This window comes from Atta colombica, unplaced genomic scaffold, assembly GCF_001594045.1.
Source record: "Atta colombica isolate Treedump-2 unplaced genomic scaffold, Acol1.0 scaffold78, whole genome shotgun sequence".
Taxonomy (NCBI): Eukaryota; Metazoa; Arthropoda; class Insecta; order Hymenoptera; family Formicidae; genus Atta; species Atta colombica.
Genome location: NW_017259570.1, coordinates 799151 through 811527, shown reverse-complemented (window position 1 = coordinate 811527; position 12377 = coordinate 799151). Strand labels below are relative to the sequence as shown.

The 12377-nt window shown below is 34.3% G+C and overlaps 1 protein-coding gene across 7 annotated transcripts in view; it reads left to right on the top strand.

Annotated features, from left to right (window-relative positions):
• LOC108692684 (septin-7) overlaps positions 1-12377 on the top strand; it is a 44926-nt gene that overhangs the window by 4726 nt on the left and 27823 nt on the right. For 4 of the 7 annotated variants that reach the window (XM_018201062.1, XM_018201061.1, XM_018201060.1 and 1 more), the window contains exons 1-2: positions 7091-7185; positions 11607-12086. The exons of 1 other annotated variant lie outside the window; for it this stretch is intronic. In XM_018201062.1, the coding sequence (XP_018056551.1) occupies positions 11694-12086 (393 nt within the window). In that variant the 5' untranslated portion in view covers positions 7091-7185; positions 11607-11693. Of the gene's footprint in view, positions 1-119; positions 209-1708; positions 1711-3080; positions 3493-7090; positions 7186-11606; positions 12087-12377 lie in introns of those variants that run through there. 2 more of the 7 variants (XM_018201064.1, XM_018201063.1) reach the window with 2 other exon arrangements.

The following is a 12377-nucleotide window of genomic DNA, read 5'->3' as shown; positions in this document are numbered from 1 at the left end:
ATATATATATATATTTCGCATGATATTTAAATTCCAACCCCGGGGATCTGTACATTTTGGAAAATCTATTTCGGTCGATGGCACCCCTCGATGCAGCATATATAGTCATTCACGCGATTCGCCGCGACAGAATTCAACAATAAACGACGCGGGGTATCAGAACGAACGATCAGGATGGAGGCTTCTACGATTGCTCTGCAAGATGCACGTAAGATGCAAATTTCCATTTCTACTCTTTAAAATCTTTAGAATGGAACGTAACTCTAAAGACTCTGAAATCTCACTTTTGACAATTGACAATTGAGCCATTCTTTTTCAACACTGGCTCAATTGTCACTCTTTGGCTGGCATTCATAGTCTATTCTTACTTTCTAAATCTGAATCAGTGGATAATCACTGATATCAGTGCCAAGCTATGCTATCAGTGAATGAAATGTAAGATCCCTAGCTGATCTTTATTATTGTATGTGATCTAATTAATCTTGTTTTAGTGCATAAATTTAATGAATATATTGTAATATTGGAAAATTGAAATTAACATGCAACTATCTGTATTTTAGTTATACTATAATGCTCAAACATTTCCTGTTTTACTTAAATTTCATTGATTATCAACCCCAAGTATGCCACTGAGTAACTGATTCAGATTTAGAGAGTATATTTAAGATCGTTTTAAGTTCTGTCTTGAGATATCACGAACCGATCAGGACCGCATAGACTTAAAACATTACTTAAAACGATCTTAAAATAAGAATCGATTATGAATATCGGCCTCTGATTGATTTATGACATCTTAAGACTGTACTTAAGATGGTCTTAAATATAAGATCCGACTATGAATACCGATCGTTGTCATTCTTTAGAATTAAATTCCTAAGATTTTAGAGAGTACGTGTATCTTTTTGTACCTTTTTAAATTTAATTTAATATGGCTTTGATAATTTTTACATTCTTATGTTATTTCAACATGATGTCTAAATACATCTCAAATATATATTGTGGAGAAGAATTTTTCGAATGTAACTTGTTTCTAAAGCAAACTATTATATTATAATTTTTGAAAGAGAAACTAGTTTCTGCTTTTATTATTGAATTAAACTCTCGAGAGATTCTATTTGCAGTAATTATCCAGTTTCAATGGTACATAAATGCTACGTTGCTTAAAGCATTAACAACCAGTTATGGATACTATATACTTATTGAAGATAAAATATCGCGATATATCAACCAATTAAGGTTATTTTCTCAAATTTATTGATACGTTTTATCAATCGAAAACATTCATCGGAATAAATTGGCATAAAATACATATCTAAATATATACCTGACGAACAATTATGATAAAGAAAACGAACAGTTATGATAAAGAAAACATCAAATGTATGTCTAATGTATGACGAACAGCTATGTAAAAAAAATGTTGAATATAAAAAAATATATATTTTAATACAGAAATAGATAATTCTAATATAACGTTTCTCTTCCCCTCCTCCTGCGTGTCCCGGACGATCCTTGCTCCTTATCATTTTTGCTCTTTATCATCCTTATCACGGTGTTACAATACTGCTTCCTCTTTTATCCTACGTCCTATCCATTTTTCTGGTTTGTTTCCGGTGCTGTACGGATGCTGGACGACCGCATGACTCCGACGATGACGATGACAACTGGGACGTCATCGGCGTCACGGTCACTTCGGACGTTACGGCAGCGGTGAGTCTCTATCTCTCTTTCTGATAAGGTTAGTCGCATTCCGATCGTCGGAACGTTAAAGTCGACTTCGTGTCCGCAATATTAATACTACGCCGCTTGAATTCAGCATTTGCACGATGATCGGCCGAAGGACTTGTCGGCGCGTGGAAGAGATTTTACATTAATTTTCACAAGGAAATTAGGATATTAATCTGTGATAATGTGTTAAAAGCATTTCATGTAGAGAAAAATTGATATATACCTATATTAAATTATTACTTAATTAATTACATTAAGATTAGGAACATTAATTAATTATCTAAATTTTTTGGAGAATTTTGAAAACTGCATATGTGAAAATAATGTGTGATTTTTGTCTACTTTAGTCTCTCCTAAAATTTCTATTACGTCTTATTTTTGCTTTTAAAACGGCGTTTAATCTGTGAAAACTTGGAAAGCCACGTCACAATTACAATTTGCTAGACGCTTATTGTAGATTCTATTTCTCTACTTAATCCTGTTTGTTTTTCTACGTTACTACTATTATCTCTAAACTTGTATTATGACATCAGTGTCCTTCTACGATTCTTAGAATTGGATACTATACTGGCGTAAATTGTAGTCTATATTATAACTTATATAGAAGCACAAGGAGATCCTTCTTCAATTTTGAACTTTTAGTGTTGTTTAAACTCGAATCAAAATAAAGAATAATATTATTTTACTTTTAAGAAGATAAAAATACCTTTTTAAAGAAAATCGGGTTTTTTTGTTTTTTTCGAATTCTTTCAAATATCATTGAAACTATAAAGAATGGAAAAAATGTTTGTACACAAAAATTAAACGATTTTCTGAGTACTCTTTATATGATATTGAAACAAAACCATTTTTTTCAATATTTGTTTTTAAAAAATTTTTTATTAAAAACTCTTTATTAAAAATTTATCAAAAAATTTTTTGGTATTATTAAAGTTCTCTTGAATTTATTCGACTTTTATTAAAATTTTTTTTTTCATTTTGTAAGTTTTGACAATATTTGTTTTAAAAGAAATTGACAATTGGATGTTTTATCCTCTAAAGTATTCCCCATTCCAATTTTAATAAGTTTTTATTATGGTGTATTTTTTTATATACACCATAATAAAAACTTATTAAAATTGGAATGGGGAACATTTCCCTGTATTTCTTTGTTAGCCTAGCGCTTCTGATTAATCATTTTGTTAATCATAAATTTAATAATTTGTGTGGCAATTAATAAGTGCATTCACTTAATGAACTTGAAACGATTTCGATAATTTTGAACGGTACAATATTGTTTTTTAACTTATTCTTGCTTTGTGCGGTTTTGATTTCACTGATTGCCAAACCGCAGAACGACACAAGTCGTTCCGGTTTCAAACCACAGTGACAATTTAAAGTCACGAACAGAATAGAAACTTTTTCAGTCTCGGCGGACTTTATCAGCCAATCCCATTTTGTTATTAGTCACATTAATGTTTAAAAGCGATCGAATGGTGAGAAAATCGCGCTCGTTGTGCAAAGTTCGTGTTCTCGGGCTTATTCCTGATCGCAATTCCTCGTGTTTCGTATACACGGTGAGTCGCCGAATTACTCGTGTCGTAATAACGTGTTTGTGAAAGTGAAACGTTTTCCGCATATCGAGTTACAATTTGACCATTAAGCAATTGGATGATCGTCGACGCGATGTCGACAACAGACACGCCGACAGTAGCGTCAAGACGTCGCTTAAATCCAGCTGTTCTCGCCAGATATAATTGCCAGAAGAATCAGGAGTCTCAACAGGTAGCTAATACATCTCATTCGCATATAACGATAATATTCTTTCTACCAAATATGACTGCAGTAAGCCTAGCAGATTACAGATTAGGATTAGATCGAAATTTGAGCAAAGTAATAAGTTCATTAAACTTGATATTGGTTTTCTTTTTTCTGATTAGTTAAATTCCACGAATCCCAATCTTAGTTTGCAATTCGATTCTGGCTTAAGAGGACCTAAGTCTGTATTACCGACTAATCATAATTTTTGTATAACAATTATTCTTTTCCTCTTTTACGAATTCGAAAATCTTTTTCTAAGAATTAAAGTATACACATTAATATGTGTTTGTGAGGATCTGTGTTTGGAGTTTATGCTGACAAATAATTTTTTTTAAGATTTCAATTTCGAAATTTTTTGTCATTCTCGGAATAAATTCCATCTCATAAACATGTATTAATGTATATACTTTAATCCTGGAAAACGATTTTCGAATCTGTAAAAGAGAAAAAAAGTAATTGTTATACAAAAAATATGACTTTAATTTTAGAAATCTTTTTTTATTAGGCTTTCAATCATTTCGCAAACTCAGGATTGTTCAAGTAATCGGAATTCTGCTTCACGCTTATTTTCAATCTACAAGCTGACAAGCTGTAAAACTTTTATATCAAACAAATGTTAATCTCCAGAGATGCCAATTGTACGTGCCAGAAAAAGTGAATTTTTTAATTTTTTTCCGATTTTCTCACGAAATCGTGTTTTCCGGGATCTTTTTGTGCGTTCTTTAATTCTGTAAAAAAATTTTGCAATCCATGAAGCCAATTCGTTGGAGATTTTTCCTAAAATGTAATCATGGTAAAACAGGACGATTTTAGGATTCCCCTTAAATGAGTTGAATTTCACTAGAGCAGTGTCGTGTAAATGAACTGAGCGATTCCTCAAAATAAGAGATAATTGATAATAGATTGTGCTCAAGTAAAAATGCTCAGGTAAAATTAAGAAATTTAGAACAAGTAGATGAACTTCTTAGAGAAAAGGAAATTTCTTAACTTTGGAATCCAAAATTAAGAAATTTAGAAAAAAAATGGATCAGTTTCTTAGAAAGAAAGAAATTCTAACATTAAGAACTTTAGAAAAAAGATCAATTTAGAAAGGAAATGAATCAATTTTTTAGAGAAAAATTCTAGAATTAAGAAATTTTTTTAAATGGATTAATTTTAAAAATTTTTTAGAGAGGATTGAATGACATTTGGAAAAATATTAAATTGTGATTTTATGCGTAACAATAATATGTGAATTTTTGCAATCTACAATAAGAGACTATCAATTTCTATGCGTAATGATTTGATTAATATACGAGATAATGTCAAATGACTCGAGGAGATTGGCGAAGGAATCCTCAAGAAGTCAGAGTTTCCATCCGACTTCGCGAGTCGGGAACCGACGACGCATTGTCACGAACTGCATTCCGTTCGAGAGTCCGTTCTTTTTATTCTCGTTTCATTCTTTCATACATGCTTGCACACACGTACGCAGGCACGCGTGATCTCGACAGTTCGGTGCTCTCATTAACTCAATGTCCAATTAAGGCCGCAAAACGAGTACGATTGCCGCCGTGCTTACTTCCTAGTGGACGCACTCGAATAACAAGCATTGCATCAAGAGACGAAGACAATCGCGATTGCGAGAGCGTTGACATCGTGGAAATCAAGAACGGCGCGTATGCGTGCTCGAATCACTTAAGATTAATTCAAAACAGCCATTGTTTTGGGTGCGTGATTAGTCGACGCGATGCTATGATATGAGAATCTTCTGTTATTCGATAAAATTGATTTTATCACTTTATTTTCCATATTCTTGCAATTTTGCAAACTATGTTTAATCGAAACAATAATTGCCATTTTGTCACAGTAATCCAAGTCGATTTTTTTGACAATTTATAATAGATTTTTCTTATATCTTAATAGTTTTTACATTAATCGTTGTATTTCTCTAGACTTATAATATTGATATACTTATATTTCTTGGAAATGAAATGAAAATCGTAAACTACTACTGAATTAAAATTTACGTGTGTTCTACATGTATTTTCATGTGAGTGATTAATAATTAAATTACTAATTAATGAAATTTAATTAACTATATTACTATTCACAATTAATTATTATACTTAATTGGAGGCAATTAATTGTATAATAATTAATTGCATTTACGAGCTTGTTAAATATTAATAAATGCGTTTCCTGCAGTCTTTCAATAATAATTACCCGCAATGTGCATTAATATCTCCAATAAAATGATATCGAATATCTTGCAAAAATTTAATAATAATTCAATTTCGAAAATTGAACAATTTATTTATTAAAAAAATAATAATATTTGGTTTATATATTTAAATTTAAAATATGATTAATATTCGGTTTTCTGAAAATGAGAGATAAGTTTTCAACAGAATCAATGAGTATCCAGTATTGTTAATGTAATCGAAGAATTTTAAGTCTTTATTTCTTAAACTTTTTACAAAATGTAGAGACATGTTTTATTAATTCTTTGATCAACGTAAAGGAAATCAACGTAAGGAAAGAATATAACGCCTGTTCTTTTCAGTTGAACTTCTTGCACTATCTTCAGTCTTTTTGCATCGTTCATCTTTTTTCTTTCTCTCCGCATTGAAGAAAAAAAAAAGAGACGAGATGAACAGTGCAAGAAGTTCAACTAAACAGAATAAGTTTATCGTCTCCGAAGTAGCGTTTACATAAGATAATAATATACACAATAGAAAATTGTAATATATACAATAGAAATCTAAATTAAAAAAAAAAAAAAAGAAACTGTAGCTCGAATGAGAATCAAAATTTGTGATAATTGGAGTGCAAATTAATTATTTAATGTATTTTTTTTTAATAAGTACAAAAGTCAAATGTTTCGGTTTTTTTCCAAGTCATCTTCGGTGAACCAAAATATAATTGTAAGTATTATTTTTCAAGCTACAAATGAGAAAATAATGTCTTCCATTTATCTTTATTGCTCATGAAATGCAAAGAAAGATACAACGATATTTAGTTGATCACTAAATGGCATCCATTTAGTAACAATATAAGTCAACATAAATATAGACTTTATCGCTCATGTAGGCTAATTGCAAGGCCAAGTGACTTGTGAATCCAAAAGGAGAGAATCACAATAAAATCTGTAATCATGTAATTGAAATTAATAAATTAAATTTAAAAAAATAAGAGGCTTATTGTTAGATACAACGAATAAAATAAAAACTAATAGGTGCGAAATCGACTATACAAAAGTCTGAGTTTACATAAAAGTCGTGACGAACGAAAGCAAAAGTACTTCCCCGTTCAAAGCCTTGTAAAGGTTGAAAGTAGCGGCATGGCAAACCGGTGCGGCGCTGCAGTATCGACACTCGATATCATTCGGGTTCGTTCTCGCGCCGTCGCGGCGGACGCTCTGATTGGTCCACGCGATCGGTTGGTGGCGCTCGCGTCGTCGCGACCGACAGCTGCGATTGGCGCTCGTATGAAGTTTCTCTCCTTCTCACTCTTTCTTTCTCGCTCTCCCCCTCGCGCCCGCGGCAGCTGCATCAGGCGTGGTCGTCGCAGTTCATCCGAGTCGGGCGCGGCGATAGTTTCGTGGATCTGTCGTGCTTCATCTCGAGAACGCGGTAGTGTGGAACTGTGGCGTCTCGCTTCGTGCGCGGTGGATAGGTATACCCGCGTTTACTCGGCGCTCTTTTCTTTCTTTCTCTCTCTTTCTTTTCTCTCTCATTCCCGCGCGACGAACCGCACGTGAAATGAGAGTGAAAACGCCGCTGCACTCGGCCGGCTCGCCAACGGCATGAATCATCGACAACGCCGGCTTCTCGGGCCTCGAGGGACCCACGCAGTACGACGCGTCTCCCTTTTCCTTCTCACTCTGTCTTGCGCGCGCGTACTCTCGTTCTCCAATCCGCTCTGTTCCTTGTCTCTCTCTCTCTCTCTCTCTCTCCCCCTCCCTCCCTCCCTCCCTCCCCTTCCCTCCCAGCGAACAACCCTCGTATTCCGCGCGCGCACCACCTACGCAGCGAGCATGTCGCGGTATCTCGATCTCGGAACGAACGAGTGCATGTGCTCAACGTTCGACGGTGTTCTCTCTAAATAAGGCTATCAGACCCGGTTCCACAACTGACGGTTAACTCTTAACCGAGGTTCAACTTATTCATTGTCTCTTTCCAATTATAGAGTTGGAAAAAGATGAGAAATAAGTTGAACCTCTGTTAAGAATTGAAGAAACCATGAGTTGTTGAACCGAGTTTCACAACTCATGGTTAATTTTTAACCGAGATTCAACTTATTTCTCACATTTTTTTCAATTCTAGCATTGAGAGATGAGAAATAAGTTAAACCTTGGTTAATAGTCAAACATGAGTGAAATCGTGCTTAAGACCCGATTGTAGGCCCAATATTACTTTGATTTTAAGCAAAGTTTAAAACTCTCTCTGTCTCTCTTTCGCTTTAAAACGAAACGAAGAGAGTTTTAAGTCTTGCTTAAAATCAAAGTAACATTGGTGCAATTGGGTCCAAGACATTCCGGCATGATGTATGTCGACTTAAGGTCCACTCTTGAGTAATCAGTTTGAATGTCGATCTATGATCATCGGAAAGCTCCACGTTATTTCCTCGAGGACGAGAAACGCTCTCTCAAGCGAACACGCGAATGAAAACCGATGACTCCAGTTTAATGCAATACTGTCTCCTTCTATCTCATTCTACTTTCCATGAGGACGGTGAAACCTATATAATTTTCGGCGCACTGAAAGTGACCTCTATATTTATCCGTGATAACGCGACGATCATCTCGGGATGCTTTTTCCTCCGTATTTACACGCGTCGATAATTGCATTCGGCGAAACAGTATCGGTTTTTGAAATTCCTCCCTGAGTAATTTTGCTTGCAGAAACGGAGAAAGAGACTTGAATTCTGTTTCATTAACGCACGCAAATATGAAATAATAGATTTGTTCTTTTCAGCTGGACTTCTTGCACCTCATCTTTTCTCTTTCTCTCTTCACAGAGAAAAAAAAGAAAAAGATGAAAAGATGTTAGGCTGGAAAGAATAGATCTAATACTAGGGCTAAATTAATGTACACTTGTAATTAAAATTTTAATCTTGGTTTAATTAACTTTTTATCTTTCTCTAGTTCTAAGACTTAAAAGAAAATACAGAGTAAGTTGGAGCCGAGTGAAAAATTAATAAATCTATATTGAAATAGACATTCAGCTCATTTCTGTCAACATAGATTAACTTTAATCTTGAATTAATTTATCTTCTTTTATTTCTTAGAACTAAAAGTAAATTAAATTGAGATTGAAATTAATCTACATTGCTAGAAGTATTAGGAACAGCCTCGCAGTTTCCGCTTCCTCGGCTGATCGCGAAGTTGGGTGGAAGTGGTAGAGCAAGCTTTTTCGTAGGATTCGGTTTAAACGTGATTACTTTTACTGCAATGCATTCCTGATATCAAAGTCATACGTGAGTCGAAACACAGACAACCGCCGGTGAGTCAACGTTGGGTGATCATGCGTAAACAACTCGTAACGTTGTATATCAGATGTCTACAAACGAAACTGACATTCTTCAATCTCTTCCGATATCGAGTTAGAAGAGCGATATAGAATACAGAATGATTGAATTTAACAATGAGAAATAGAAAAATGCAGAAAAATATGTTTTCAATTGCAACAAATGTAATTTCCTACACTGAGAAAAATGTTCTGATTATAGATTAACAAAAAGGTCTAACAAGAATAACATTTTGAGGTCAAACAAAATTTCTGATTATCATAAAATAATTAAAATTCGAATAAAAAACTAATTAGGCAATAGAATAATACAGAGAGTTGTATATGAAAAAAAAATGTTTCGATTAAACCAACAAAATGATATTTTGAGGAAAATTTTTATATAATAATCAAATTCTTACTAAAATGCCATTACTGTTGGGCTTTTTATTAGTTTACTTGTAATAAGAATATTTCTCTCAATATACAAATCTACATATTATCTCATTGCCCAATTAGTTTTTATGTGATTCTTAATTATTCTTTTATTAGCTTTATCGACATTTTTTCATTGAATTGAGAAACAAATTCACACATAAATTGAGATACAAAGACTTTAAGATATTTAGTTCATTAATAAATGTAGTTGATATAATTATGGAGCTCTCTTAATTTGCATCGAATAAACATCGAATTTTCTGAAATGTCAATACAGATTATCATTCAGTGTGAAACATTTAGATGCAGAATAACGTTGCACTTCTACTTGAATATCGAAAGAGGGATCGTACAAGAAGGTACAAGTATTGATCTACAGTTCTCACATTTAAATTCGTTTTCTCTGTTTATCGATCGATCCCGGGAAATGCTGCTGGTCCATTCGTTCGTGAGATACTTAAGAAGTCGGAGCGAGAACACCGTCTTTCATCGTTGTCGTCCGGTTATCCGCGTGACGCGTAAGACGAGCCAGATGGCTCTCGTCTCATGGAGTACACTCTTGCAACGATAAACAAAACCATTTTATTGCGTATCGGTTTTCGGACGTGTTTTGCGAGCTGCCACGATCGAGAAGCTTCTCTCTTTTTCCCTCCGTAGTGACTTTACCAGCATAAATTGTCGATCGCAATCGTTTATATTGAAACCGTCGATACATGAAAAATATCGCAGGAAATGTTGAGAAACACAGCTAGTATTTTTACGTATTTATTTGCTTATTTAAGAACTTTTGTTTGTTTAAAAAACAAACAAAAATTGTTGATAAGAAAGAAACGATATATTTATTTTTTTGACAACACAATAATATATTTATCTTAATGTTTATATATTTATATATTTATTATGTTTAGACTGAAAAAAACTTCTACATCTTAATACATATCTCTTTGAATAATAAATATTTATCCAAGAAAAAAGATAGTTAAATTAATGATTAAATTTTTATCAAATAAATATGTTTATATTTATTAAGTATTTACTTAGAACTTCAAACAATATTTATTAAAATTTAGTTTTTTTAACGTATGCTTAAATAAATTTAAAATAAAAATAAGAAAAGTAGGTATCCGTTTAAAGAACAGTAGATCGTTCTTTTCATTATATTGGATAGGCAAGGATAAATTCATTACCGCGTGAGAGAAGCTTGCTCAATGAGCGGATGGTTTCTGCTGAACGAGTTCCAAATAAAGTTTTGCGGGGTCATTCAGCCTTTCGATCGGTCGTTCCGAGACACACGGTCGATTTACAGTTACACGCATTCATGCGCTTTGCACATCACTCGAATCTTCACTGCGTCTACAATTTCTTTATAGGAAGCCAATCATGTAACCTTTTCTCTAGAAATGTGAAAGTGAAAATTTTTTGTATGTGTACATACATACATAAAAAATTTCACTTTTCCGTCCTGAAGAAAAAATTATTCGCTCGATACCCAGCTTTGGACTCTCTTTCATAAAACTGCGTACGGTAATTGCAATTGTCGCAGCTCTTATACTTCAAAATTTTTAATCAAAACAGCAGTTTCTGAGACGCAATTATGTTAACAAATTTTATTATACAGTAATATATATGTATATGCATATTATCTTTTATGTACATGTATTAGACTATAAATCAATTAAAAGTACATTTACTTACTTTAAAAAGACCAAATAAATGAATTATTATGAATAAATTATTATGAAAATAAAGAAAGTAATGAAAACTAAATATTTCATCAGTAGAAAGAACATAATTATTGAAAAGGTAAACAATTTCAAAATACTATTTTTTACGCAAGAAATTAATCTAAATAATTAATCTAAAAAATAGAAACGATCAGTAATGATCAGTCGATATATACTTCCAGTGCCATAGAATCAATTTTACATCATATAAATTCAAAACGCAACCAGAATGTCTTGATGTCTCAAAAACACGTTTTTGTTTAATACGTTCGCACCAAAGTCGTTACATGAACAATAATCGGATTACAATAGCCTTTTTTTTATACACGTACTTATGCAATACGGATACATGATACCGGCGTGTCAAGTATAGTCAAATGCGAAACACGAGCGAACTCGTTAAGCATCTCTCGGTTTTCGGTTTAAGGGTTAAATCCCCTGTCGAGTTCCCGCGGCGATCTCCTGCGGGAGGAACGAGCGAGAGAAAGAGAAGGCCGTTCCGCGTGGTGAAAACATGTCGACGACGGAGAATCAGAACGGTACCGCGGGCGGCGCCCAGAGCAACGGCATCAAGCCTCTGTCGTCATCGTCATCTTCATCGTCCACGGCGTCGTCGGGCGTCTCGCCGTCGTCCGGCGGCCGAGTCGGTCTACCCAACAACAGCAACTCGTCCTTCCTCTACAGCAGCAGCACAATGTTGAGCCGGGAGAAGACGCGGCAGGTGCCGCCGCCGACCCTGCCCAAGTATACGTCGAGCTTTAACGCCGGCTCGAATAACGGCGGCACGGCTGAACGACTCACTAGGGAACGCGAGACCGGTGGTAGCTACAGGCTCGCCAGCTTGGACAGACTCGCCCTGAGGCAGAGGATACTGGATGGAGAAAAGGCGAATGGCGAGCCCATCTCGGTAAGCGAGACAACGGGATGATCATCGGGTTGCGACATGGATCTCGAGCTAATGGCTACTTCGTGGCGTCATACATTTTCGACTTGCAAAACTACTCCTCTATTCCTCTTTTTTGTTCCTCAATATATTGCGAATATCCATTATTGCGCTGGACGAATATATCGTCTTATGAAATAATATAGCGCATTTAACATTTTTGAATTTTATACTTGAAACTTAGGTTGATATTCATACACGGAGAGAATTATTTCTTAAAATTTATCCTGGAAATATAGTTGTGATACCATACAA